The sequence below is a fragment of the Canis lupus genome, chromosome 4 (assembly GCF_003254725.2).
Source record: "Canis lupus dingo isolate Sandy chromosome 4, ASM325472v2, whole genome shotgun sequence".
Classification (NCBI taxonomy): domain Eukaryota; kingdom Metazoa; phylum Chordata; class Mammalia; order Carnivora; family Canidae; genus Canis; species Canis lupus.
The window spans coordinates 53,327,253-53,354,710 of NC_064246.1; the positions used below are offsets into that span (position 1 = coordinate 53,327,253).

Sequence of the window (27,458 nt, forward strand, 5' to 3'; positions counted from 1 at the left end):
TGATCCTTTATGGTTTGATGTTACATCACTCACTCCAATTTAAATTGCTATTTCAGAAAGGATGACTTATATATATATGTACACACACACACACATTTCTTCCCTGTGAGAAAGCTGTGGAGGTGTTTGTGGAGGATGGCTTTAAAAACCGAACTGAGTTTCTCTTTTCTTGCTTGCTTGCTTGCTTTCATTCTCTTTTCCTTCCTTCCTTCCTTCCTTCCTTCCTTCCTTCCTTCCTTCCTTCCTTCCTTCCTTCCTTCCTTGTTTAATTTTTCATTTTCCACTGTGATCCTTAGTTTTTTGAGTGTCAGTGATTATGTAACAAGAGAGATTGGATCTTCATTCTAGAGGACATACTATGTTGGATGTTGTGGATTTCTGGAAGACACATTTCCCCTGCTACTCCTTCCTTGTCTTTTCACCTTTCAAGAACAAGTTGCTTAAGAGAAACAAAAAGACTATTGCATATATATTTGGTTAGATGTTAGGCAAGAATAATTCCATGACCCCTGATTTCCATTTGCTTATAAGGGGAAGCAGTATGGTGTCGTTCAAACCGCTGTGTTGGAAATCCAGAGGCTTGCCTTTTGGTCCCAGTTTTGCAAGTAAGTGATCCTAGGCAAGTCACTTCACCTGTTTCCCCATCTATACAGTGAAGTAAGTTGGATACATTCCCAAATCCTTCTATATGTAGAAAATCACATGAATTAAAGGGCATGCCCCTAACACACTTAAAGCACTTCACTAGCTCTCTATTGTTCTCAGTATGGAGCCCAAACTCCTTAACTAATGGCCCACAAGAGTCTTCATAATCTATCATCTACCTCTCCAGTCTCTTCTGCTGTGAGCAAGCTCTCTATGCTTTCAGCTAAAAGCAATCTTTTAGTGTCCCAGATTTGCTGTGTCCTCTTGCATTTGGCCTTTACCTAAGCTGGACTTCTTGCTTGGAATGATCTATCCTCCTTCCCTCCCGCTTTTGCACATGCCCCCAGTTTGCTGACTAACCTCTATTTGTCCCTCTGGTGTCCACCTACCTGTCTGTTCCTTCAAGCTCCCTCCATGTCTGGAGAGACATGTTAGGCTAGTGTTAGTCACCTAAGCTCCCCAGAGCCCCCTGGGCTTCCTCTATCATCCCCCTTGTTGTGCGTGTTGTCACTGAGGACATACTTGCCTGCATACCATCATTAGAGCATAAAATCGAAGAGAGAGGGATGTGTCTTTCTTACTTCTCATTGCCTCCTCAGAGACTAGTACTTAATAGGAATTCGGTAAATATGAGTTGAATCAATAATCAAAAGTAAAATCTTAGTATACATGTTGCCAATGAAATGTGTAGCCATCTGTCTACTGCCTTCAGATATGCTTCATGTCCAACCCCCGGCTGCACCATCAGCAATGAGAGGATTGAAGCTATCAGGCAAAAATTGCTTTCCCACTTGTAAAGCTGTGGCCCACGCACCGTGGTTTCATGTGTGGCAACACTGCCTTGTTTTTAGAAAAGTCTCAGGTCACTTAGGACATCCAAGTCTCCATTTAAAATTCGCAGATTCTCCTTCATAGAAACCAGTACTAGAGTATCTGGAATGGATATAAGGATTGGTTCTGGAGACAGAGAACGTAAATATTAATGTTAACAATAATGGCTAAAATGTTTTAGAATCAATAATAATTGTTTTCAAAGTAGGCTCCTGGCCCAGTGTGGAGCCCGCACATGGGGCTGGAACTCACGGCCTTGAGATCAAGACCTGAGCTGAAATCAAGAATCAGACACTTAACTGACTGAGGAACCCAAGTGCCCCTAGAATCACTAATAATTTTTTTTAAAGATTTAATTAATTAATTTATTTGAGAAAGAGAAAAAGGGAGAGAGTACAGGAACACAAGCAGGGGAGGGGCAGAAGAAGAGGGATTGAGAGAATCCCAAATTCAATCCGTGCTCAGTATGGAGCCTCCGGCAGGGCTCATCTCAGGACCAGAGGTCATGACCTGAGCTGAAATCAAGAGTCAGAGGCTAAACCCACTGAGCACCCAGGTACCCCTCAATAATAAATTTTTAAAACAAGGAAAAGGGTATGAGATGGAGAGAAACTGTAAATAATACAAAAGAAGTCACTAAGTGCAATGGGCTTGCTACATGCAGTAGGCTCACACACTGGTGCGTGTAGTTAGCAGGAAAAGAGAAACTTGATGGTTTGTTTTGCAATTTACGTTGTCCGTAAGATAAGACCTGAGCACTTGCTCAAAATTGCCTCATTTTACAGATGAAAGAACTGGGGCCCAGAGAGGGGAAGAGTTGCCCAAGGCTGGTTGGACCCAGACCCAGGCCCTCCCATAGGAAACTGGATTGTCTATTTCCTTCTTTGAATATGGAATAATTTGTTAAAGCCTATGTTTTAAACTAACATTTATGAGATGTTTATTTGGGGCTAGCCTCTATGCTAAGTACTATCTATCTATGGATCAGCTCGTTTCATCCTTACGAAATCCTAAGAAACAGCCCTGTTATTTTATAAATGAAACATCGACAATGGATTTGCTGCTGAAAGATTGCAGCCTCATCCTGGGCCATTTGGAAATGCATGTCTCCCCTTCACACTGTCATTCTCTCATTTTGGTCATTTCTCACAACTTCTACAGAACTGGCCTCCCTTGAAGGTCAGATCTTTTACACATAACTTCATGGCAAAGAACATTTTATCCTTATTTAAACAAATTCTATATTCAATAATTTTAGATAAGAACTGTTAAGGAGGGTCGAGCATATTCTGAACAGGATCTGGAACACAGCAGTGTAGCCAAGGCCCAGGGGGCCCAGTGGTGCTGTGTTGTCAGAAGCTAGCATAATGAATCCTACAACCAGCTCCACAGAATGGTTGGGAGCATGAAATTTGGGGACAGATAGGTCTGGCTTCAAGCCCTCATCTGTCACTCACTAATTGTGGGACTATGAATTCTTTCCCTAATTTACTAAGCCCTCTTCTCATCTGTAAAATTGATCATAATAATAGCTATCCCTTGAGTTCTTGGAAGGTTAAATGAAATAATAAATGTAATACATTAAGTGGAGTCATCATAAGTACTTAAAAATGGCTGTTTTTATTGTTATCATTATTATTATTAACATGGTTTGAATTTTGGTGTGACCTCTAGGAGGAATGCAGGACTTGGAAGGAGCTCTGAGTTCTAACCTCACCTTTGTTAAGTAGCTCTATGACCTCAGGCATGTTCTCTGTGTATCACTTCCCTTTTCTGTCTGGTCAGACCCATGCACTCCTGCTTTTATCCCAAAGCTGCTGAAAGATCCAACATCATCTTAGATGGGAAAATGCTTTGAGATATACAAAAAAGAAAAGCAAATGAATGTTTATATAGTTTGTCTCAGCTTATAGACACCCATGCCCCCATACGTGGTGTGGAGTAGTTTGAACAAAGTCCTGCTTCAACTCTGAGCATGAAGCCTCTTTTTTTGGCAGCACCTCTGTGGCTCTGAGATGCTGGCTGTGCGTGAGGAGCGAGTGCTGTGGTGCCTCTAGCCAGCCAGCTCTCACTTGCTGAGTTTCCCTTGGTATGTACCTTTTGCGGGATCCAACTGTATTAAATTACTTCAAACAGCCTAGAAAAATAAAGACAATTACAATGCCATTAAAAAAATATGAGGGAGAACCTGGGTGGCTAGGTGGCTGAGCATCTGCCTTTGGCTCAGGTCATGATCCAGGGGTCCGGGAATCGAGTCCCACATCGGGCTCCCCCTGGGGAGCCTGAACTCCCTCTGCCTATGTCTCTCTCTCTCTCTCTCTCTCAGCATCTCTCATGAATAAATAAATAAAATCTTTTTTTTAATTTAAAGACTTATTTATTTATTCATGAGAGACAGTGAGAGAGAGAGAGAGAGAGAGAGGCAGAGACACAGGCAGAGCGAGAAGCAGGCTCCATGCAAGGAGCCCGACGTGGGACTTGATCCCAGGTCTCCAAGATCATGCCCTGGGTAGAAGGAGGTGCTAAACTGCTGAGCCACCGGGCTGCCCCAAATAAATAAAATCTTTTAAAAAAAGTAAGACTTCAGGTTTTTCATCTTCCTTGGGTGCATCTCCCTGAAGAACCAGGGACCTCTCCAATGTGATAATCCAGAGCAGTCACAGTAGGGGTATTCTTCTCAGAGACCTAAGCCACTGTGGAAACAAAGCCCCAGCAGGATTAAACAGCGTTGGAGTCCAAGAGGACAACTGTGCCATACTCAAAATCAGTCTGGAAAATGGAAAGGCACCAGAAACTCTTTCACAGCTCTAGATGGGTGTAGATGGGTGTGGGTAGAGGTGACCCTGGATGGTGAGGAATCACTATCCACTTGGCTCCTTCAGCTGATTGTCCTGTAACCTCACTAGCACCTACTGCCTTTATCCTCAATGTTCCCAAGTCCTAATTTAAAAATAATGCAAAGAGGAACACCTGGGTGGCTCAGTGGTTGAGCCTTTGTCTTTAGTTCAGGGCATGATCTCAGGGTCCAGGATTGAGTCCTCCACTGGGATCCTTGCAGGAGGCCTGCTTTTCCCTCTGCCTATGCCTCTGCCTCTCTCCCTCTCTGTCTCTCATGAATCAATCAATCAATCAATCTTAAAAAAAAATAAGCCCAGGTATTTAAAAAAATAATGCAAGGGAAGAATGGGGAATATAATGTATTTTTCTTGTTTTATTCTGGTTTCTCTGCCTGAAATGTTCTTCCAAACCCCCTCTTCCTTGGGAGCTCCCATTTACCCTTCAGGACAGCTCAAACATCACTTCCTCTGTGAAGTCCTCCTTGATCTCTTAGGTGTTTTTGCTCTTTGTCTTTTCACTATATTGTCATCACTGCTCCATCAGGTAAACCTACAGCATCCCCTTGCAATCACATTTGATTCTCATTATTTGGTACTTACATTTTATAAAGTTGCCATGGAGATGAGCACGAGGTGTTATACTGTATGTTGGCAAGTTGAATTTAAATAAGATATTAAAAAATAAAGTTGCCATGGACACTGAATGAATGATACTAAACCATTGCTCCTAGGGGAAGTATAGGATTAGGTTCCTGTGAGCCCCTGGACCCAACATTTTCATTAACTGATCTATATATAACCTTGTTTTACACACATTTCTGTTGAAAAACTTTTATACCTTGTGGACTCATTAATGTTAAATTCACAGTTAACAGCATTATAACTCATGCCTGAATGAAACTTACGTAGCAAACATTTTCTTGGAAAGAGATGTCACAGCCTTCTGGCTCTTAGCACCACTACACAGCACTTCAGCTCTATGCTTAAGGGTCATTTTAAGCAGCAAAATGACCAAAAAAAGTACACAAGTGCAAAATGTGGCACTAAACAGACCTCCAAAAGGATACCTGTTTAGAGTATGATTGCTAAAATGTGAAGGCAGAGCACTACCTTGTCCGACCTCAGCTGGGAATGTGTGTGTAGGGCGACACATTTTTCACAGCTCTGGCATGGGCACACCATGGATGACTATGAAAGTACTGATTTGGGAGTTATAAATAAATTTCAGTGAGTAGGCAAATTTGCAAGTCCAGAATCTGTAAATAATGAGCATCAACTGTATTTGTTTCTGTGTTGGACTTCTGTTAGTAGTAAAGGGGCTTCTTAAAGGAAGGATGGTGTCTGTACTAGATGTCTTTTCTTTCTCCAAACCCCCTCCGCCCTTTGCACCCTGCTCTCTCCCCTCTGACTTACCTCTGTGGACCACCCTGCTACAGTTTCTTTGTCCTCTGGCTTCCAGTTGGGTTTGGCCAAGAGAAGCCCCAGCAGTTAATGGAGTAAGGGGGGAGAGCGGGTTCAGCATATTTATTCCTCTGGCTTCCTCCTTGTGACATTCTCTCAAGGAGACATTTGCCAGGTGACTCTCAGCTTTCACATTCAAATGAGCATTCCGCATCCTGCCTCTTCAGGCCTCCAGGTGGTAACTGCTCCTTGGCTGTTATTTTCCTCTCTACTACTTTCTGTGGTTCTCCTAAACCTGACCCACACTCTCTTAAATAATCCTTTCGTAAATAAGTCCTCCTCGAACTATCTTAATTTGAGTGTGAAGTATTTGGTCTCTAGCTGATAAGATATCTTATTCATCTTGTACACCTGACACAGGGCCAGGCAATGTCAGATGAATTGGTAACTATTATTAGTACATTATTAGTAAATAAATGATCTCTAAAACTCCTTCTAATAGTGACTGTATGATTCTGTGATCCCACAAGCCAACTACACATCATGACTTGGAGTTTCATAGTCATTAAGAGACACACACACACACACACACACACACACACACACTGCCCATCTTGCTTACCAGATTATTTTCTGCCTCTTCCTCAAAGTGGTGGACTTGTGTGTTGGGAGATTCCAGGAAGAGTAGGGTCTGCGAGATAAATGCTCTGAGAAGCAGAACTGTTCATCCAACCGCTTTAGGAGTTTCATATCTGGGTCATTTCCCAGTGGGAGTCAAGCGCTGAAGGGAGTCCCACAAAAGACTGTGTAGAAGCCACACGTTTTTTCACTTTTGCCTAATGGTCCTCTGGTGCGTGAACTGGCTCCTGCAGTGCATGTGGGCTTTTGGTAAACTAAAAGGTACAGGGAAAGCTCCACACACCAAAAATATAAGCCAACCTTTATTTTACTGGGATTTTAAGAGGCAGGGGAACAGCTATTCATTGCTGTCCAACTGTGACTGAAGAACTCTGAATTACAATTTCTACATGTCACCCACACAGCAGATGACAGTGAATGAATATGAACAATAACCTGGTACTCGGAACAAGGCAAAAAATCATCTTCACATTGGCTTCTTTTCCACCAGCTTTGCATTTCCCAAATCCACTCACTATACTGCTGCCAAAATGTATTTTTAAACACAAATTTGACCTTCACTCCTTGCTCCATGACATCTTTTCTATCTATAGGTAGAGTTCCCATATTTATTGTCTTTTTAAAATACAGTCTTTATCAAAGATTTACAGCTTCAGTTTTTTTTTTTTTTTTTGTTTATTTATGATAGTCATACAGAGAGAGAGAGAGGCAGAGACACAGGCAGAGGGAGAAGCAGGCTCCATGCACCGGGAGCCCGACGTGGGATTCGATCCCGGGTCTCCAGGATCGCGCCCTGGGCCAAAGGCAGGCGCCAAACCGCTGCGCCACCCAGGGATCCCTACAGCTTCAGTTTCAATTTGCCTAACCCTTTCTATCATCCTTACCCTTGTCAACGCCTCACACCCATCTCTGAAACTTAGCTCCAGCAGGATAAACTGATCATAGCCTCCCCATACATTTTGTTTCCTCTATCCTTCTACCCGGAAAGCATTTCTTTTATTTCTGCCCAGTTACTTCCTAAGAAAACCCATAGTTCATCTTCAAAACTGAGTCAGACATTATATGCTCTGACAGTACTTCTCAAACTTTAATGCGCTTAGGATCGTGAAGATGCAGATTCTCAATCACTGAGTCTTGGTATGAAGTCAGAGAATTCACATTTCTCATAAGGTGATCATATTGCTGTTGCTGGTCTGGGGACCACACTTTGAGTAGTAAGGTTCTAGGAAGTTTTTCCTGATGTTTCCCTTCCTCTGAGAGATTTTATTACTTTTTCTGAGCTCTTCTCCTCTTTGCCTATATTTCTGTTGTTGCTCTAATTGCTGGATTATAATTTTACTTGTTGATATGTCTGCCTTTTTGTATGACTTACCTGGAGTTTCTAGAAAATAAAGACTGTGCTTTTTTCATCTTTGTTTCCATAGCTCTCAGCACAGTGTCTCATAGGAACACAGGAAGCATTTGATATTTACTTGTTGAACAAATGTTGCATGATATATAGTCCTTACTTTGGAACATGAAGCCATGTAATCATTTTTATTTAAGGAAAATTTTTGGTTGTTTGACATTTGGGCAAATATGGAACCCAGGCCATATATACTGTATTTATTAAAGCATACAGCTTTATTTGCTAGACCCAACTTTTAACTATACATGCTTTATAAATGGTTAGAGATTTTTTATTTGAGTTCAATTTGCCAACATATAGTATAACACGCAGTGCTCATCCCGCCAAGTGCCCCCCTCAGTGCCCGTCACCCAGTCACCCCAACAGTTAGAGATATTTGTAACATTTTTATTGTGAATACTAGCAATCACTGTACACTAATAAATATTCATTACATCCAAATATAAATAGTCTTAAAAGGTACAAAATGCAAAATCTATAAATTGCATCTAGAACCAAAACCTTGTATAAGGGAATTCCCTGGGAACACATGATACCATTTTCAAACTGTGAATGGAGTAGAAAAAAACAGGCAGGAAGCCCATTTTGCAGGATAGGACACTGAGGAGTTAACATGTTCAGTTATGTCCCCCATGAATCTGAGCTTGAACACAATAATACCATGCAAGGGGCAAGTTTTGAAACCAAGCCACAGAAATCAATCAATTTTGATGTTTTCCTTTTAGACTGGATGTTCCAGAAAGCATCTCTAATTAAAGGTTCCACAAGAGAATGTACAAAATGCCAGAAAGTAAACAGGGATGATTTAGGATATGTTGAATCAGATCACCTTTTGAATGATACATTTGATACAATGATATCTTGAGACAACCAGTTTCACAATAATTATAGTTAAAAGTTATGCATTGGAATCTTCAGCTGGTCAAAATATCACACGATTTAGATAGAACTAATAGCAACACCATCTAAGAATCTCTCTAAAATTTTATCTGAACATTGTAGGAAAATGAAATCTCTCTTACACCGGGGAATACCCTTCTCCACAAAATGTCCAAGAATACTGCAGCTGGCTCAAAGCCAAAATTATAATTAAAGGAAGCATTTATACACCTGCAGGAGGATCTTCCAAAACTGCCTTAGCTCACCTATAAATGGCTTCATGCAATATGACTCCGGAGGGGTGGGTGATTCAAAGGGTTAATTAACTGAGTAACTCCATCCTCTGACAAAGATGAGGAGCCAGATGGGAAAAAGAAGATCCTATTCCAAGTTGGAGGGCTACACAGCCAGCCATAATGGTCTATGTGGGAGAAACGTTACTTGGTGGTTGACTTCTTTAATTCGCTTTCTAGGTCTCCCCCAGCTGTTATTTACCTCCTCTGCAACCCCTTTCACCCTCAGTAGGAGGCAGTGTTGAATAGAAATACAGAAACTGCATTGGTCACAGACAACTCTGTCACTTAGGGGAGCTGTCTTGGCTTTTTAAAGCCTCAGGTTTATCATCTGTAAAATGGAAATAAGGATACTTTCTCATGGGGTTGGTGTGAACTCAGGATGAAATAAAATTCTGCAGATAAGGCCCGTAGCTCAGTACATATTCACCTTGCATATTTCAGTGCTCAATCGACCACAGGCTGCCTTGTGCATCTTGGAAGCACCCCACTCAGTGCTTGACTCAGTTTCCATCCAGATGGTTGGAGCGAGAACAGACCCTTCATTCCTCTCCTAGACTTTCAGAGACTTGAAGCGTTGTCTTAAAGTTGCAAATTCCTAGGGCTTAAAGAACCTTTCGGGATCTCTGCAAGGCCACTCTGCCCGGCATAGTGCTGCCCTCTGCTGATGAGGGTGGAAGAGTGCAGAGAGGGAACTAAACCTAAAGGTCAGAAGAATCCATGGCTGAGTCCCAGTAGGAGCCAGTGTTCAGAAGCGATCATCTTCTCCCAGGATAGCTGTGAAGCATTCTGTGCAGAGGAAAGGGACCGTCACCTGCCCAGCTTGGTACTGAAAGTGGGCATCAGGGTGGTATCAACCTAAGGCCTTTCTCTGTACCAGTTGACACCCTACCATCTGATACCCTCTTTCTGGGCAGATGCCACCTCCAACCACGGGATCCAAATTGTTCACCCCAGTCCATCATGCCCCTTCACGGAGGGAGGTGGCAGTGTGCTCAATGAGTAAAATCTCATAAAGCTGCTTCTCAGAATATCTGGCCTCATGTGTGAGCAGCTGTTCCATCATCCTCTACGGCAGGAAGCTGTGGCTGACAGCATCACAACGGCTGAGTTGCTCTTTCTGACCTTAATTAATTCACCAGTTCTCCTTGAAAAAGCATCACACTCGTCATTTCTCTTGCCCCATATCCTGGGATTCTGTATTGTGGGGCCAAGTAAAAATCCCTTGACCATAAACTTTAGATCCATGTTGGAAATAAAAATAAGCAACCACAGTCCTACCATGTCCCTCCTTTTCTCTAAGAAGTGCAAGAAATGTTGTCTGAAAGCTATCAGATTGAGGTTTGCAAACCACACAAGATGAGAGGCTGGGAGGAGGGTAAAGGCATTGCTGCTGCTCTGGCCTCACTCCCGATTCAGGGGCTGAGCCTTCTGCTAGTGGCCAGGTGCCAGCCTCTGTCAGGGTGCTGCCTCTGTGGTGGCTTAGGGACTGACGCCACAGGCCAGCTGCCTCGAGGAGTTCTGGGCTGGTGGCAGCTTTTAATGCTCTATGAAGGGAGAATTTGCTTCCCCCATTCAGGATCTGCAGCCCATGCCTCGTGCTGAGTCTCTGCTAAAGTCCCGATTCTGCAATTTCAGCCAGTTGACTCAAGAGTCTGCAGAAAGGTGGCCGGTCCTCTGGTTTCTAGAGAGGGAAGAAAAGAACTCTGTGAGTTCCTTGTCCTTATGTGTCATAGTTAATAACAAAGCAAACCAGAATTTAATAGCCCTCTGAGGATTCTTAAATATGCTTCCATATATATTATTAGAGGCCATGATGTAAAAGTTGTTAACAGCAGGTATTCTGGAATCATATGGACTACTTTTGTTTTTTGTTTTGTTTTGTTTTTTTTAAAGATTTTATTTATTCATGACAGAGAGAGAGAGAGAGAGGGGTAGAGGGAGAAGCAAGCTCCATGTAGGGAGCCTGACGTGGGACTTGATACCGGGTCTCCAGGATCACACCCTGGGCTGAAGGCGGCGCTAAACCGCTGGGCCACCGGAACTGCCCATATGGCCTACTTTTGAATCTAAGATTTCCCACTCAGCTGTGTGACTTTGAGCAGGTTACTTAACTTGTTTGAATCTCAGTTTTGTTGTCTGTTAAATGGGGATAATGATAGTCTCTATCTTATAAGACGGTTGCGAGAATTAAATAAAGTCATGAATTAAAAATATGTCATAAAATAAGTGCTAAATAGCAGCAAAAAAGGAAATACTTAGGTATAAATCTCACAAAATATGTATTAGGAAAAATACAAAGTTTTAAGGAAAGAACTCAAAGAAGATCCAAATAAATGGAGATATTTCATATTCAACAATGGGAAGACTTTATATTATTAAGATGTCATTCCTTTTCAACTTAATCTATAGATTCAACACAATCACACTCAGAATCCCAGAAAATTATTTTTTTTTTGAATCCCAGAAAATTATTTTGTAGATATTGACAAACTTACTCAGAAGTTTACATGGAAAAAGATTCAGAATAGGCAACATAATACTGAAGAGGAACAAAGTTGGAGGACTGACACTACCCAACTTCAAGACTTACTATAAAGCTACAGTAATGAAGACAATGTGGTATTGGTGAAAGAAGAGGCAGATAGATTGATGGAACAGAGTTGAGAGCCTGGAAATAGACTCAATATAGTCAACTTATCTTTGAAAAAGGAGCAAAGGCCATTTGTGGGACAGTGTTGTTGTTTTTTAACAACAGTGCTGGAACAATTAGGCAGCCATATGCAGTATAATGACCCTAGACACAGAACTTATAGCCTTCACAAAAATGAACTCAAAATGGGTCAGAGACCTAAATGTAAAATGCAAAACTTAGAAAACTTCTTGAAGATAACACAGGAGAAAATCTGGGCAACCTTGGGTTCAGTAATAGATTTTTAGTTACAACACCAAAAGCATGATTCCTAAAAGAAAAAATTGATGTTGAGCTTTGTTAAAACTAAAAACATCTGCTCTGTAAAAGACATTATTAAGAGAGAGAAAAGATAAACCACAGGCTGGAGAAAATATCTTCAAAACACATATTTGATAAAGGACAAAGACCTCTTCAAACTCAAGCAAGAAAACAAATAACCTGATTGAAAAATGGGCAAAAGATCTCAATAGACACCTCATTAAAGCAGATATACAAATGGAAAATAAACATATGAAAAGATGCTCCACATTATATGTCATTAGAGAATTGTAAACAAAAAGCTACCACTGTATACCTATTAGAAGGGTTAAAACCCCAAACACTTGATAACATTAAATGCTGCTGAGGATATGGAACAGCAGGAATTCTCATTGCTGATGGGAATGCAAAATGGTACCGGCCACTTTGGAAGAGAGTCTAAAAGTTTCCTTCAAAGTTAAATGTGGTGTTTTCATATGATCCAGCAATCACACTCCTAGGTATTTACCCAGTTGAGCTGAAAATTTATGTTCATACAAAAACATGCACACAGATATTTATAGTAGCCTTTATTTACAGTTGCCAAAACTGCAAGTGATCAAGACGTCCTTCAGTAGGTGAATAGATAGCCAAACTGTGGTACATCCATACAATGGAATATTGTTCAGTGATAAAAAGAAATGAGTTATTAAGCCATGAAAAGACATGGAAGAGTTTTAAGTAAAAACTAAGTAAAAGAAGCAAATCTGAAAAGGCTACATACTATATGATTCCAACTATATGACACTATGGGAAAGGCAAAACTTGAACAATAAGAAGATCAATAGTTGCCAGGGTTTTGGAGAGAGAGGGAATGGTAAATAGGTGAAGCACGGTGGATATTAGGGCAGTGAAAATATTCCGTATGATACTATAATGGTAAGCACATGGTATTATGTATTTGTCAAATCTCACAGAGCTGTACAACACAAAGAATGAACCTTAATGTAAACCATGAACTTTGGGCAGTCTGGTTGCTCAGCAGTTTAGCGCCACCTTTGGCCCAGGGCCTGATCCTGGAGACCTGGGATCGAATCCCATGTCGGGCTCCCTGCATGGAGCCTGCTTCTCCCTCTGCCTGTGTCTCTGCGTCTCTCTGTCTGTCTCTCATGAATAAATAAATAATCTTTAAAAAAATAAATAAACCATGAACTTTAATTAATAATAATGTATCAATAATGGTGATTAATTGTAACAAATGTACCACACCAATGCAAAATGTTATTAATAGGGGAGGAGGGGCTATGGGAACTCTCTGTACTATTTGCTCATTTTTTTCTGTGAATCTAAAGCTCTAAACAATAAAGTCTATTCACTTAAAAATCAGTGAAAGAGTTTTTAAAAAGGGAAGGTGCTAAGTAAATTCAGCTATCATGATTATTATAGTATTTAATCCTTGTGAAGTGGACTGGGTTTGTTTTTCTCTCTTCTTTATGTCTTCACTGTTTCTTTGTTTCTGAATACAAAGGCTCTAGGAATTTACAGATCAAGCATTATTTCATTCTCTTACTAGTAAGAAAAAGGAGGTTCAGAGATTGTCCAAGAGATTAATCCCTAAGAAGTACTAAAGTGGAGACAAAGCCCAAGTATCCTATACTTCTTCAATTCCACTTGTCACTCTCAACAATCTGAATTTGTGTTCATTCTCTATTCAGCAACTTTCAATTGAATTTGAAGTTTAAAATTTCCTAATTCACCAAAGGACATTAAGACTTACACTGATGTGGCTTAAGATATAGCCTGCCCCCCATAGGATGGGATGACTGAGGCATCTGGGAGGGCAAAGTAATTGGCTTCTCAATCTGAATTGTTGAATAAATAAAATGAACCCGAATTAAGTCATTTTCATTGTTTCATACCACAAGTGAACTTCTGCTCACCAACTTCTAGAACTTTCACGTATACTTGATGGTTTGTTGATGTTATAAGTGTTTTTATCTCAGAAAACTGACATATTGACATTGGTCTTACCCCCTCTTCCTTTCTAACAGTGTGTTGATGGCTTGTGACATTCTATTGCAAGTCAAATAATATTTAAGGTCGCTGCCAGCTCTTTTAGGGTTGGGTAACCTCTTTTGTTAGTAGACACTCAAAGCCATTTTCTTGTTAATATACTTTAGTAACACCCGCTTCCTCATCCTCTAAGAGGGTTCCTTTCTCTAGGGAAGGAGACAGACCCTAGAGTTGTAGATTACAAGGTAGGGGGAAACCACTTCCTTTACTGACCTCTTTCCAGCAATGATTCATTATCTGGTAGATATTCGAGGAGGCCAGCCGGGGCTTGTATAAGCGAAATCCAGTAGTGATGTCTTCCACCACTTCTGAGTTGCTTCTATTTTCATACGGGATTTTGCCTTCACTGAAGACTTCCCACATTAGCACACCTAAAAGAAATGGGGAATGCAGCACAGTGAATGATGAAGTTCACAACTAGCAAACAAACCAGCCTACATCTATAAATTGCAGATTCCTTGACTTTCAGATTCACGTCCTTACCTTTAGGAAGGACAATACCAAGCCACCTGAGGCTTATTAGGCCTGTACTATTTCTAAAGAACAGAGATTTCCCAATCTTGCTTGTGGTGAGGAACTTTTAAACTCAGCCCTTTTTTTAATATCTAACTCAAATGCTACTACTAAAAGTTGCAAGGGATGTAAACTCAAAGGTCTACACATCATGTAAATGGATGGGGTGGATAAGATGTGTCTTAATGGGGATTAGGGGGTTTCTGGAGAACTGGAGGGTCAAGTTCCATCTTCAGATAACAGCTATGATTTAGCTCCAGCCACCATAGGGCATATGGGGATGAGGGTTCGGGATTGCCACATTTTCTGATTTTTTTAAAAGGAGTCACAAATTGAGAGCTTAGAAATAGAAATGCAATTTGATTTTTTAAAGTACTGTGTAGACAGAGCAAAACACATCTCCGGGGTGTCTATTTTTGACCTGTGATTTAATCCCCTTTCCTCTTCTGTCTTCAGCAGAAATGTCACACCCAATTTTATTATGTACTAATGTATTCATAGGATGTCAGAGTGGGAAGAGAGCTTGCAGATCACCTCGTTCAGTGGTTTTCAAAGCCTATTTCAGAGGTTCTTAGGGCAGAGTTTTCCAAAGTATGATTCCCCAAACAACTGAATAAAAATCACCTCAGAAGTTTGTTGAAATGGCAGACCCCAGGCCCTGGCCCCGACCTCTGGATCAGGATTTCTAAGAGATCCTCAGACATGCCTCTGGAGTTTTGGGAATTTGGAAACTGCCTGTAAATAAGACTGATCAGCTCCCCAGGTTGCCAGAAGTTCTAGTGAGATTTCTTTGGAAAATTGAGGTCTGCTGTTCAAAGCTCATTTGAAAACCATTTCTTTCATGCAAACCTTGTAATGCATTGATTGGAAACTGAGTAAGGCCCAAAGAGCTTACTTGACTTGCTTAAAATAGCACAGTTAATTAGGGCAAAATTCTTAAAATGCATGACAAAGCTCAATGGCCTTGAGGCAGGCATCAAGCTCCCAGACCATCCAGGTTTCTGTTTCTCAGGTTTGCCACTCCTGTTATCTCTCCCTCCCAACCTTGCTTCCAATGGTCAGTCTCCTTTTTGAACACTTCAGGGGGCACACCTTAGGCAGGGACGGACTGTAGCTCAACTCTCTAATTATATGATACAATAGAAAATTCCCAAGCTGGCCATCTGTGTCAGAATAAGCCTTATGCAGAATTAGCAGGTAAATGTGACAAAGTGGCCATGAGTGCAAACATCTTGTTATGGGACACCCGGCTTGGTGCAGTGTGACCAGCTGCATCAGCCATAGAGAGTGGCCACACATCAGGCATACCTTTCCTCATTATACACATACTTGGGGAAAAAAGAATCTTCTGAGATTGCTCTGGTACAGTTTTATTTCTTCCAAGTTCATTCTGTATCTTAATTTTGAATAACAAAATCTTAGCTAGGTCTGTCAGATAGGGAAGCTGTTTTAAGGAATAGCTCAGAAGAACTAGAAATTCACGAATTACTCAGTTGTCCAAAATGGCTATTCTAAAATGATGGGGGAGACTTCAAAACTAATTCTCTGAAGAGATTTAGTCAGCTTTTCCCTGGTTTCTACACTTAGTCAATACACTTGGCAAAATCAAACTCCAACTCATTCCTTTCCAAAGTATAACCCTTCTTATAATCAAAATCAAAGAGGTTGTCCAGTGTATTTTTGTGTATAGGTTAATACACACAAACTATGGCTTGGGATGATATGACAAATCCAGCAAGAATATTTGGTAGCTTTCTGCCACACCAACATCTTTCATTCTGCCTTTTATGCATGCCCATTTGCACTTATTAGAAATTCTAATTCCTTATCATGGAATACGGGATTTTGCTTTCACTGAAGACTTCCCACATCAGCACACCTAAAAGAAATGGTGAATGCAGCACAGTGAATGATGAAGTTCACAACTAGCAAACAAACCGGCCTACATCTAGAAATTGCAGATTTTCTTGACTTTCAGACTCAAGTCCTTACCTTCAGGAAGGACAATACCAAGCCAATTTCATTGTCTACTGTTCTCTCACTGAGACAGTACCCCTCCTTTCTTTGGACACACCAAATTTTTATATTTGCTGGTTTTTTGGTCAGAGACACTGTTCCCTGGATCTTCAAATAGGGATGACTTTCTCTCATCATTCAGATTTGTGCTCAAGGGTTACCTCTTTGGAGAGGCCTTCCCAGACCATGCTATTTAAAACAGACACTTCATCCCAATCACGTTCTATCCCATTACTGTTTTTTCCATTACTGTTTTATTCATAGCACTTACTTATCACTATGTGATTTTGTCTTATTTACATATCTATTAGCTTATTTATGTGATTACTATCTATCTCTCCCTAATTTATGTCCAAGAGAGTAGGAGTCTTTCCTATCCTATGCACCACTGCATTGTGAGGACCTAGACTAGCCCTAGCTTATAGTAGGTGCTTGATAAATTATTGTTGAATAGATGAGTAGGATATTTATTGAGGGTTAAATGTGGGAATAGAATTTTGAACAAAATATTCTCCTGGTCCTCAAGGAACTCATATTTTAATCTCCTGACTCCTTTAGCTTTTGATCTTACAAAAGCTGTCACCAGCATCTGTTTCCATTCTCATTTTAACCCCCATTTCAAAGATCTCCAAGAATGAATGCAATAATGAATGCTTCATCATCCTCTTCAGAGCCATTATCATACACAGACTATGAGTGGGATGCTCTTACCACCCAGTCCTGGGCAAGCAGGGTTGCTTGGATTTGAACAAATAAAACAGCTGGGTGGAAGTCCCAAATCATGTGGGTGTGGGGCCAGGGTGACACTTACCAAATGACCACACATCTGACTTGCTGCTATAGCGACTGAAGGAGAAGACTTCTGGGGATGCCCACTTCACCGGGAACTTGGTGCCTGTGGAACTGGTGTATTGATCATCAAGGACAAACCTGGGTAGAGTGGAGAAAGAATGTCTGAATGATCTGGGGGCCTGAGTCCCATTCCTTTGTGGGCACCACATGCCTGTATTACCTTGTCATCCCAAAGTCGGACACCTTGATGACTTGGTTTTCTCCCACTAAACAATTTCTGGCAGCCTGGAGTAGAGACAGGCAAACAAAAGGGAAGGGAAAACTATTGGTGAATAATCAATACAAGGAGTCTCCTATAATAATCTCAGTCTTTTGGGTTTCTATGTGCTGCTGTACGAGGGCTTTACAGATGTGAATTAAACTTCACTAGTTCCCAGAAGTGAACTAAAGAGTTAATGTGTAAGATCTCTTATCAGTATAAGTAGGTTTGGTCTTTTAGCTTCATTCCTGAGATCTTATTTGAAGAGAAATCCATGGTGTTATCTAACCAATGGTGTGCTCTAATGCAACCTGATGCAATAGGAAATGTTAATGTTAGGGATGATATAAAGAAAATGTCACGACAAAAATAAGAATGTTTTAAGGTACTAGTCCTCTTAAAACTATTCCTCAATAGGAAGAGTACCTAATCCCTAATTAGTATCACAGAATTGTCCACTGAAAGAACCCTAAGTGATAAAAAAAACCCACTCCTTTTTTCACATTTTAAATGTGGTTACAATTCCCAAGGGGGATATGTTAAAATGAATATCCTGAGCTCTGACCTCCAGAGAGATTCTGAGGATGGTTTTAGCACCTCCCAATGTGATTATGGAAGGTCCTTGAATAATAGTTTGAGAAAAATTGTGCTTGTCCATTTCCCTCATTTTACTACGAGGAAACAAAGGCACAGAGAGGTTAAGGAGAGGCTGTAAGCTTCATTTTGGAAGAGTTTAAATTCAGATTCAGAGGATACAAGTTATCCTCTGGGATTAAGGCTGGGATTAACACTGTGACTGAGTCCTACTAGGATATCCCCAAGTGGGTGGAAGAAGGAAGAATTTGAGAGTGGACAGGAGATGTCTGTGACTTGTTATGTATCAACATATTCCCAGTATGGGTAGCTCTACATTTCAGTGGGATGTGCCCTTTCCTCCCGGACTTGTAGATGTGTGCCCTGCATCCTCTTACCAGGTCTCTGTGGATGACACATGCCTCCTCCAAGTAGGCCATGCCTTCACACACATCCAGGCACATGCCCAGTAGGGTTTCTGCAGCAAAGAGTCCCCGCTGGTTGCGAAGATAATCTGACAGGCAGCCATGTTCCATGAACTCAAACACCAGGCAGATGGGAGCTTGCTCTAGGCATACCCCATACAGCTGGACCAGTTTGGGGTGAGAGAGTTTCCTGGAGGAAAAAGGCAAGGGGTGAGATGGTCTAAACTCAGTCTTACAAAAATGCATTCCCTCCCCAAACAAAAATAACCTGAAAGATAGTGAGGAGTCAGATGGTATGTGCAAGGACAAATGGAGGCCAGTGTGGCTGGCGCATCTTGGACCAGAGGAGAGATCGGGGGGGGGATAAGACTGGGGAGTGGACAGGGCAAGACCATGACAGGTCTTGTAGACCATAGTGAGGAGTTTCATTTTGTTCTCCATGCCATTTAACCCATCACTAGATTTGAGCAGCAAAGTGGTGTAACATGACATCAAAATGGTATTTAAGGAACACAGCACAGAACATCCTCCCCAAGATGTCATTGCGTACTCTTGATTTGACCACTCACATCATGACTTCAGCCTCCTCTATGAAGTCCTCTTCTGACATAGCCCCTTCTTGAATGGTTTTGATGGCCACCTTGTCCTTGTTAAGCCAGTAGCCAAGATGCACCAGCCCAAACTGTCCACTGCCAATCTCCTGCACAAAAGTGAGCTCAGTGGGATCAATCACCCATTTCCCTGGAAAAGAGAGACAAGTTTTTCCAGGGCTGGCATGCAATAGATAATGAGGTATAGGGCTATAAGGAGACTATACAGAACCCTAGATAGAATGTTACTGTATTGTTAATATAACCCAAAGATGGCAAATAGTATAAGCTTTAGACTTAGACCTATCATGGATAGATAAAATTATTATCTTCCTACCCCAAATAATAACATAGGATATGCATTGAACACCATGAAAAATGTATGTAGGAGATTATACGGAAGAAAGACGGAAAATGGCATTAATCAAGATATCCAAAGAAAGTAAATGAAAGTGTTCTTGTAATGTCTCAACTATTTTTATACTTGATTAAAAATGTTTTATTGCTATTTCTCACATAGGGCAAATTTCATTTGAGCTGATCATTCATTCATTCATTCACTCATTCATTTATCCACCAAGTGCATCCATAGCACTCTGCTTGGCCATAGCAGGGATTGGGAGCAAGGAGGTGTGGATTCCAAGGGGCACACAGTCTGGCATGTGGTAGGCTTTCAAGAAATGTTCAGTAAACGAAAAAAAGGAATCCGATTCTCAATTTTCACACTGACAAAATAAGTAGACTCATAAAATAATCTCTGCGATCCCATCCAGCATGGATATATTAAGATTCTACAGTTATTAGAATTACTTTATTTTCATAAGGAGGCTAAAGGGGTATTACCCTTCCCTGGCATTTGGTTTTGTATCATAAATAGCTCAGTTTCTACCTCTTTGAGGCAGAGACTGAACAGAAAGTAGTATTGAGTTCCTGCCATGTACAGATATGGTGCCAGTTAGGGATGGAGAGTCTATAGCAATGTTTCTCAAAGTATGAGTCTCTAACCAGCTGAGGAAAAATTACCTAGAGCATTTGTTTAAAAGGCACATTCCAGGACTCCATTATCAGGGATTGTGTTTTGGTAAGTGTTAGATAGTGTCCAAGAGCCAACATTCTTTTTTTTTTTTTTTTTAAGATTTATTTATTTATTTTTAGAGGGGAGGTGAGGGAGGGGCATGGAGAGAGAGTCTTAAGCAACCTCCTCGTTGAACACAGACCCCCATGTAGGGCTTGATCTCAGGATCCTCAGATCATGACCCAACAGAAACCAAGAGTCCAACGCTTAACTGATTGTGCCACCCAAGTGCTCCCAGGAGCCAAAATTATTAATAAGCATCCCAGATGACTTAGATGTACACTGAAGTCTGAGAACCACCTGTTTAGGAGATACAAAATGAAAATACTCCAGCCTCAACAAGCACAGTTTAGGGGGATGCAAACTCAAATGTTTTTAGGTTCCAGGCAGAAAAAGCAGAGGGAAGAAGTTCCAAAGGATGAGGGAATAACAAAGCTTGTGGCACTAGAGATGCAAGCCTAGATTGTATCTAGGCTTTGCCTAAAGGCACTGAAAAAAAAATTAACACCATGTCATGGCAGACAAACTTTTCTGAATGCGTCCAGCTTCCAGCCCTTGCAATGGACCATACACAGCAAACTTATATGATACAGAAGTTCTAGAAGATAGATGGGAATATGGTCCCAGGCATTATTTTCTAGTATATTTTTTTCTAATGGTGGATAGTAGAGTGCTCTGTACAAAGTAGGTCCTTGATAAACAGTCACTGATGAACTCCTAAGTAAAACCAATGAACCTTGATTTGGCCTTGATAAATGTGCATATATATATATATATATATATATATATATATATATCTTACTACACTCTGTAAATATTCCTTTGTGCACATCATATCAGATATACAGTGCACCTGTTGTAATGGTTATTTTAAGCCTGGGGAATAATTAAGTACATGGCAAGTCCATATAGAATTTGCCCCAGACCTTTAGGGATGTGACTAATGCAAATACATAACATTGCTGGATGCACTCTCACCGTATCTCAGTCCCTGCAGTGACTGGTGCTTTCTGCCTCCAAGAACAAACTGGGTGCCGGAGTCTAGTGACCAGACCTGGGTTGATTACGAAGTGAAAGGCAGTAGTTAGAATTTTACCGTAGCAACTGTTCAAGTCCAATCACCAGGAAAAATATAATCCAATGCGAAAGCTATTTTTATTCTGGAAAACAAATCCCGAAGCCCAGTCACTGATATTACACCCCCTCCAGCAAGAGTCATAAACACAGATGGGCACGTGGTGAAATCCCATGGGTCTAACAGCAGAATTTGCTAATGGAAAATATATAATATGAGCAAATATTTGGCATTGTTTCCTATTTGTAGATTTAGTTATTATTTATGGTCAGCTTGTCTGAGATGAAGAACCTGGCAGGACATTTATCATTTTTCTCCAAGTTTCCCTGTGAGGGTTCCCCGCTGGCCCCTTCCTTTAGAACTCACCTGCTCCATTGTGTTGGTGATAATTGATGAGGAGAGGAATGGAGTCAAACACGTACTTCTCAGCCACATAATATCGCTTGGGGTTGTCATTTGTTTCTTTAATGTGATAGTGCTTGATACAGGGGTTGTTCTCACTTAAACAAATGAAACATAAATTCAGTGATTATTAACAAGCAATGTTTAGACATAAAAGTGTCTGCTGGTAGCCGATTCCTGTTAGCTTTGTTTTTTACCCTCTCAGAAGGATGGCAGGTATATTTCAACTTGTGTGTCAGTCTTGACAGGGTAGCCCTGGGTGCTATAGTAAGAAGGACTCGGAGGCTGCATCTAGACCCAGTTAGAACCAGGCCCATGATGGATTGGAGATGTTTCTTCTACAACCACGCAGTGGGTAATGGTCTTGTGTGTGCTACATGCTTTCCTCCTGTGTGTGTGGATTTCACTAACTGTCAGCATACGATAAGGGAACACTGGACCCTTAATACTTATGTGACTTTGTAGAGTAAAGAGTTAACATAGCAGCCCTGAATGCTTTTTTTTAGAAAGGCCTGCTTGCAAATTTGACCCGTGGCTAGCATCTGAGAACTTGGATTTTGGGAGGGCTTTCACCATTCTCTAACTGATAAGGATGGCTCCCTGTTCCTAAATTGTTTGTGTAACACTGTGGTTTATGTTCAATGGCTGCTTTTCTTTGGGGACTCTGGAATTTTGCCATGTGCTAGGCAGAGGGTACCTAGGTGGCCGGCCCCCAAGTGAAAACCTTGGGCACTGAATCTCTCATGAGCTTCCCTGGTAGACACCATTTTACCCTGTTGTCGAAGCTTGTTGCTGGAGGAATTAAATGGAGTCCTGTATGACTCCACTGGGAGAGGATTCTTGGAAGCTCATGTTTCACTTCCTCTGGATTTTGCCCCATGTGCCTTTTTCCTTTGCTTCCTTGATTTGTATTCTCCTGCTATAATAAGTCTTAGCCTTGAATATGACTATATGCTAAGTCCTGTGAGTTTTGGTAGTAGGTCACTGAACATGGAGGTGGTCTTGGAGACCCTCAGCATAGACTTTATTTCTCATTCTTTCTCCATCATATTTCATGGAGCTGCAGGTCACTTTCCTCCCTGTCCCCAGCCATGGCAAGGCATGGCCCCTCTGTGATGTGCATTGTCTTCTTTCTCATCCCTGGGCAGCTCCCTTCTTCTCCACCACATGTGTAGACCTTGCTCTTGCTCTGAATTTTGCTCATGTCCTCATTCTCCAAGAAGTATTCCCTGAGGACACCTTAATAATAATTTTTCTCTTTCCTCTTAATTCTTACCAGACTTTGCCCATTGCCAAACTGCTTTGTTCTTACTTACTCTTTAATTAGAAGAGAATTTGAGAGCTAGATAGGCTCTTAGACATTGTTTTACAGAGAGCAGGAACCTGGGATACAGAGCGGCAGACAAGCAGGGTCTTGTAGTCAGCCAGCTGGAGCAGAACAGTGGTTTGACCACTTGAGCTCCATTATCTCATGAAGGTGCCATTGGTTCTTTGAACCTTGGTTTTTTCTTTTATTTAATATTTTATTTATTTATTTGACAGAGAGAGAGAGAGAGAGAGAGAGGAAAGAGAGAGAGAGAAAGAGGGAGAACAAGCAAGGGAACCTGCAGGCAGAGGAAGAGGGAGAAGTAGGCTCCCAGCTAAGCAGGGAGCTCAATGTAGGGCTCATCCCAGGACCCTGTGATCATGACCTGAGCTGAAAGCAGACACTTAACCAACTGGGCCATCAAGGTGCCCTAGCCTTGTTTTCTGTTTTGTTTTGTTTCCTATGTGGAAGGAGCACAGTAACTCCTGCCTTCAGAGTTTGTTAGGATCAGAAACAGTCTGTAAAATTCTGGCACATGATAAGGGTTTAATAAATAGTAGGTAGCTTTATTAGCAGAGCTAGAACTAAAATACGTATCTTTTCACTTGTGGCTGAAAGTATCTATTCTCTGTGGGCTAAATTATAAACTCATCAAATGCAGCCCAAGTATTTTATTTCCTTAGAGCTCTGCACTCAGGGGTGCTGACTTGGAAGAGAACCTGGTACCTGGACCTGGCTCTGTTATTTTCCAGCAAAATAACTTGAGTTGTGTCAAGTTAGTTAGTCTCTGGCATTGGTTTTCTCAGAGAGATCAGGGAAAGTACACAATTTCTAGTGATGTCTCTACCTCTTTCACTGTCTGATGTTGCTGTGTGTGGCTTGTTGCTCACACCCACTTCAGGACTGTCTCTCCCCACTTTGCTGAGCTAGCACCATACCTTACAATGGCTTTGGTGAAAACAGATACAGTATATGTTCCTGGAGTTCTGGAATCTCGTACCATGAAGGCTCCTTCTTTGCCCTAGGATAGTTAGAAGATACAGAAGGTTAGCAATCCTAGGAAACCAGGCTCACGCCTCCAGCTCCATTTTCTTGTCTATGAAAGGAGGAAATACAGTTTTCAGTGGCCAGTTTTGTACAGAGCAGACTTTCAGCAATAATGACTACCATTTCATTTGATCATTCAACAGATATTTCTTTAGGCCCTACCATGGATCAGAGGCTTCTGGTAAATGAAGACAGATAAATACAAGCTCTGCCCTTTTGGAGCTCCCCATGAAGCAGGCTCATTACAGATGTCATCCAACCCTCACTAGAACATTGCAACCTAGATTTTATATCCTCAGTTAAACTGATGAGGACACTGAATGCCACAGAACTTAAGTGATTTTCTCACAAACCACAACTAGTAAGTGGCAGACCTGGGACTTGAACTTGAAAGTGGCATGTGAGCAAAGCCTATGTTCACCCTACTGCTCCATGACACCTAACTCAACAAATGTGAGAAGCCACTTCTCCGTTCCCTTCGAAGGACACAAAGCTTTCTGGTCTGGAAGCTTCATCTGTTCCTTAATGGGAATGTATGTATTGGGCCCTTTTTAGCACCCTTTTCAGAGTGTTGATTTTGCTGTGGGCAAAAGGAGAAAGAAAACCCGTGAAGTTCCTGGTCACATGAGGGAAGTAGACAGAAGGGAAAACCCCAAGAATGTACTCTTCACCCCCCTATGACAGTTTGCCAGTGCTGATGAAAAAAATATAAGCAAATGGCTAAGCCAATATATTCATTCCTGATGGGAACTTGAAAAATCTTAACTTTGTTTTGAGTACTTCATGTCTAATGTTCTGTTCCTGCCCAGCTGTAAATCTGTGCTGGCAATATTTGCAAAAGCTATTACTATGATTTATTTAACTTCAACATACTGAGGACCACAAGTGAGGGCTGGAGAAACACATGAGCTCCATAGGAGAGCCACACATACTGGTAGCGTATGGAGCAGAGTATATACAATTTAGAACAATGCAAGCCTCTCTATCCCCTCATCCCCAAAGTGGATTATCTATACACAGTAAAAGCAATACACAGAGATGGCTATGCTAATTGTTTGAATCCTAGAATATCAGCATTATAGGATATTTAGCAGCATCCCTGGCTTCTATCAACTGGATGTGAGACACGGCCAAGTGTTCCCTGGGGAAGAAAGTCACCCCGGTTGAGAACTACTGATCTGGTCTAACTCCCTACACCCCTGGGTCCTACACTTTGTTGATAATCACAATCACCTGAAGAATCTGAAGCAAAAGACAAAACAAAACAACAACAAACAGTTAACCATGCTTCACCTATACACTTAGAATCTCTAAGACTGGCACCCTGGTTCCTGAACTTTTTAGAAGCTTGACATATGATTCTTATAGACATTCAGGTTTGGTCTCCATTGATTCAACTGAACATGTAGCTCTTATTTATAATAGTTCTGATGAGTTGTCTCTATCTCTCAGAAACGATTATAAGTTAGAAAGCTCACACAGAACTATAACCTCTATCTCTAGCTTGGCCCTAAACCTGCAGGTGTGTGTGTTGTGTGTGTGTGTGGGGGGCAGGGTGTGCCTAGAGACAATTGGCCCTTACATCATTGTGCATTCTTGTCAAGCCTATAATTTATCACATAAATATGGAACTTCCACAATTTTCTTATCTCTTCTGGGATTTTAAGAATCTATTTTGAAAATATGAGGAGGATGGAAGGTAGAGGGATTGGATGAAGGGAGCCAAAAGATATAAACTTCTAGTTATAAGGTAAGTAAGACACAGGAAGTAATGTACAGGATGATGACAACAGTTAACAGTATTGTATTTTCTATTTGAAAGTTGCTAAGAGATAAGATCTTAAAATTTTTCATCACAAGGGAAAACAGTCTGTATCTATATGTAGTGATGAAACTTATTGTATTTTTTTGAAACTTATTGTATTAATCATTTTGCAATAGATACATATATCTAATTATTATATCGTACACCTTAAACTTACAAAATGCCATATATCAGTTATATCTTGATAAAACTGGGGGAAAAAAAGAAATTTGAAGCTGAGACCTGAATCTTCAGGTCTTTATTGCTTAGCCATGGTCTCCCTATCCCAAGGCTGTGAGTGTGAGCTGCTCAGGTTGCTCCCTGAAAATGGGGGAAGAATCAAGGAAAATGCAGAAAGCTGCTATATTTCTTTTCTAAGATATCCTGAACAGTCCTAGTGTTCTTTGTTCACATAGAATTTATTTTAGTAATTTTTATTTAATAATTTTCTTCTAAAAAAATAATAATTTTCTTCTAAATTTAAGAAAATGCATTATAATCTTTCTGGAGCAATATATGATCTTGAGCCTGTAGGTAGCCTCCCACATTATCCACAAAGTGTTCTGTGCAGTATCTTAGACATGGTGAGAACAGAAGAGAGCTAAACAGATTCTTATTTTCCTTTTCTCAGATATAAATGTAAACTATTTTTCCATTGAAATATTAAAGACCCTTTTAACATTTGCTTACACATCATCCTTTAAAAATAACTTGATTTTCCAAGCATTAGATTTTCCCCCCTTTGGGGTCAGTAGTTTATTTAATTTCTAGAGTAAAGGTGATCTATGTGACATAAAAAAATCCCAGATTAGGTTCATTTGATTTTAAGATAGCTTTTGAGGCATAATTTATATACCATGAATTCCCCCAGTTTGAGTGTATAATCCAATGATTTTTAGGAAATTTATAGAGTTGTGCAACTCAATCTAATCTTAGAACATTTCCATTACTCCCCAAATATACCTCTGTTTTATTTGCACCCCTGTCACATTGGTATGCTTTCTGTATTATAGGTTTGCCTATTCTAGATATTTCGTGAAAATGAAAGAATTAATATGTGGTCTTTTGTGCCTGGCTTCTTTCACTTAGAATGTTGTTTACAAGATTTTTCCAAGTTGTAGTGCGTATCAGTACTTCATTCCTTTTCATGACTGAATAATATTCCATCATATGGCCATACCACATTTTGATTAACCATTCATTAGCGGATGGATGTTGGGCTGTTTCCACCTTGTGGCTACTGTGAATAATGAATCCATGTCTGGCTTTTTTTGCTTGACATCGCGTTGGTGATATTTGTCCATGCATTACATGTAGCATAGTTTGTCTTCAGAGATTTCCTTCTTTGCCAAATATAGAAGCTTTTTCTCTTCCCTCATTGGAATGTGATGGGTTAAACCCAAGGCAGGAAGAAACAAAACTTCAGTAGACGAAGATTTTATCTGTGTATCTAAGTTATTCAAAAAGGGGAAGAAAGAGACCAAAACACCCCCCATAAAAACCAACAACAAAACAAACCCAGAAGTTTATCAAGTGTCTGTAAAGGGGGGAGTACAAATATCTCTTCTATTTAATTAGGAATGTTTTATTGTTGTTCTTCCAAAGAAGCCATTATTATTGTTATTTTTAAAAATTGTGATCAG

At 40.7% G+C, this 27,458-nt stretch overlaps 1 protein-coding gene across 1 annotated transcript in view; it reads right to left on the minus strand.

The window, feature by feature from the left end:
* Positions 1 to 8,134: 8,134 nt before the first annotated feature.
* Positions 8,135 to 27,458, minus strand: part of ITK (IL2 inducible T cell kinase) — a 63,801-nt gene continuing 44,477 nt past the window's right edge. The window contains 10 exon segments of the mRNA XM_025434915.3: positions 8,135 to 10,617; positions 14,152 to 14,309; positions 17,279 to 17,397; positions 17,480 to 17,544; positions 18,490 to 18,706; positions 19,086 to 19,257; positions 21,160 to 21,172; positions 21,174 to 21,235; positions 21,623 to 21,756; positions 23,903 to 23,985. Coding sequence (XP_025290700.1) covers positions 10,546 to 10,617; positions 14,152 to 14,309; positions 17,279 to 17,397; positions 17,480 to 17,544; positions 18,490 to 18,706; positions 19,086 to 19,257; positions 21,160 to 21,172; positions 21,174 to 21,235; positions 21,623 to 21,756; positions 23,903 to 23,985 — 1,095 coding nt within the window. The 3' untranslated portion in view covers positions 8,135 to 10,545.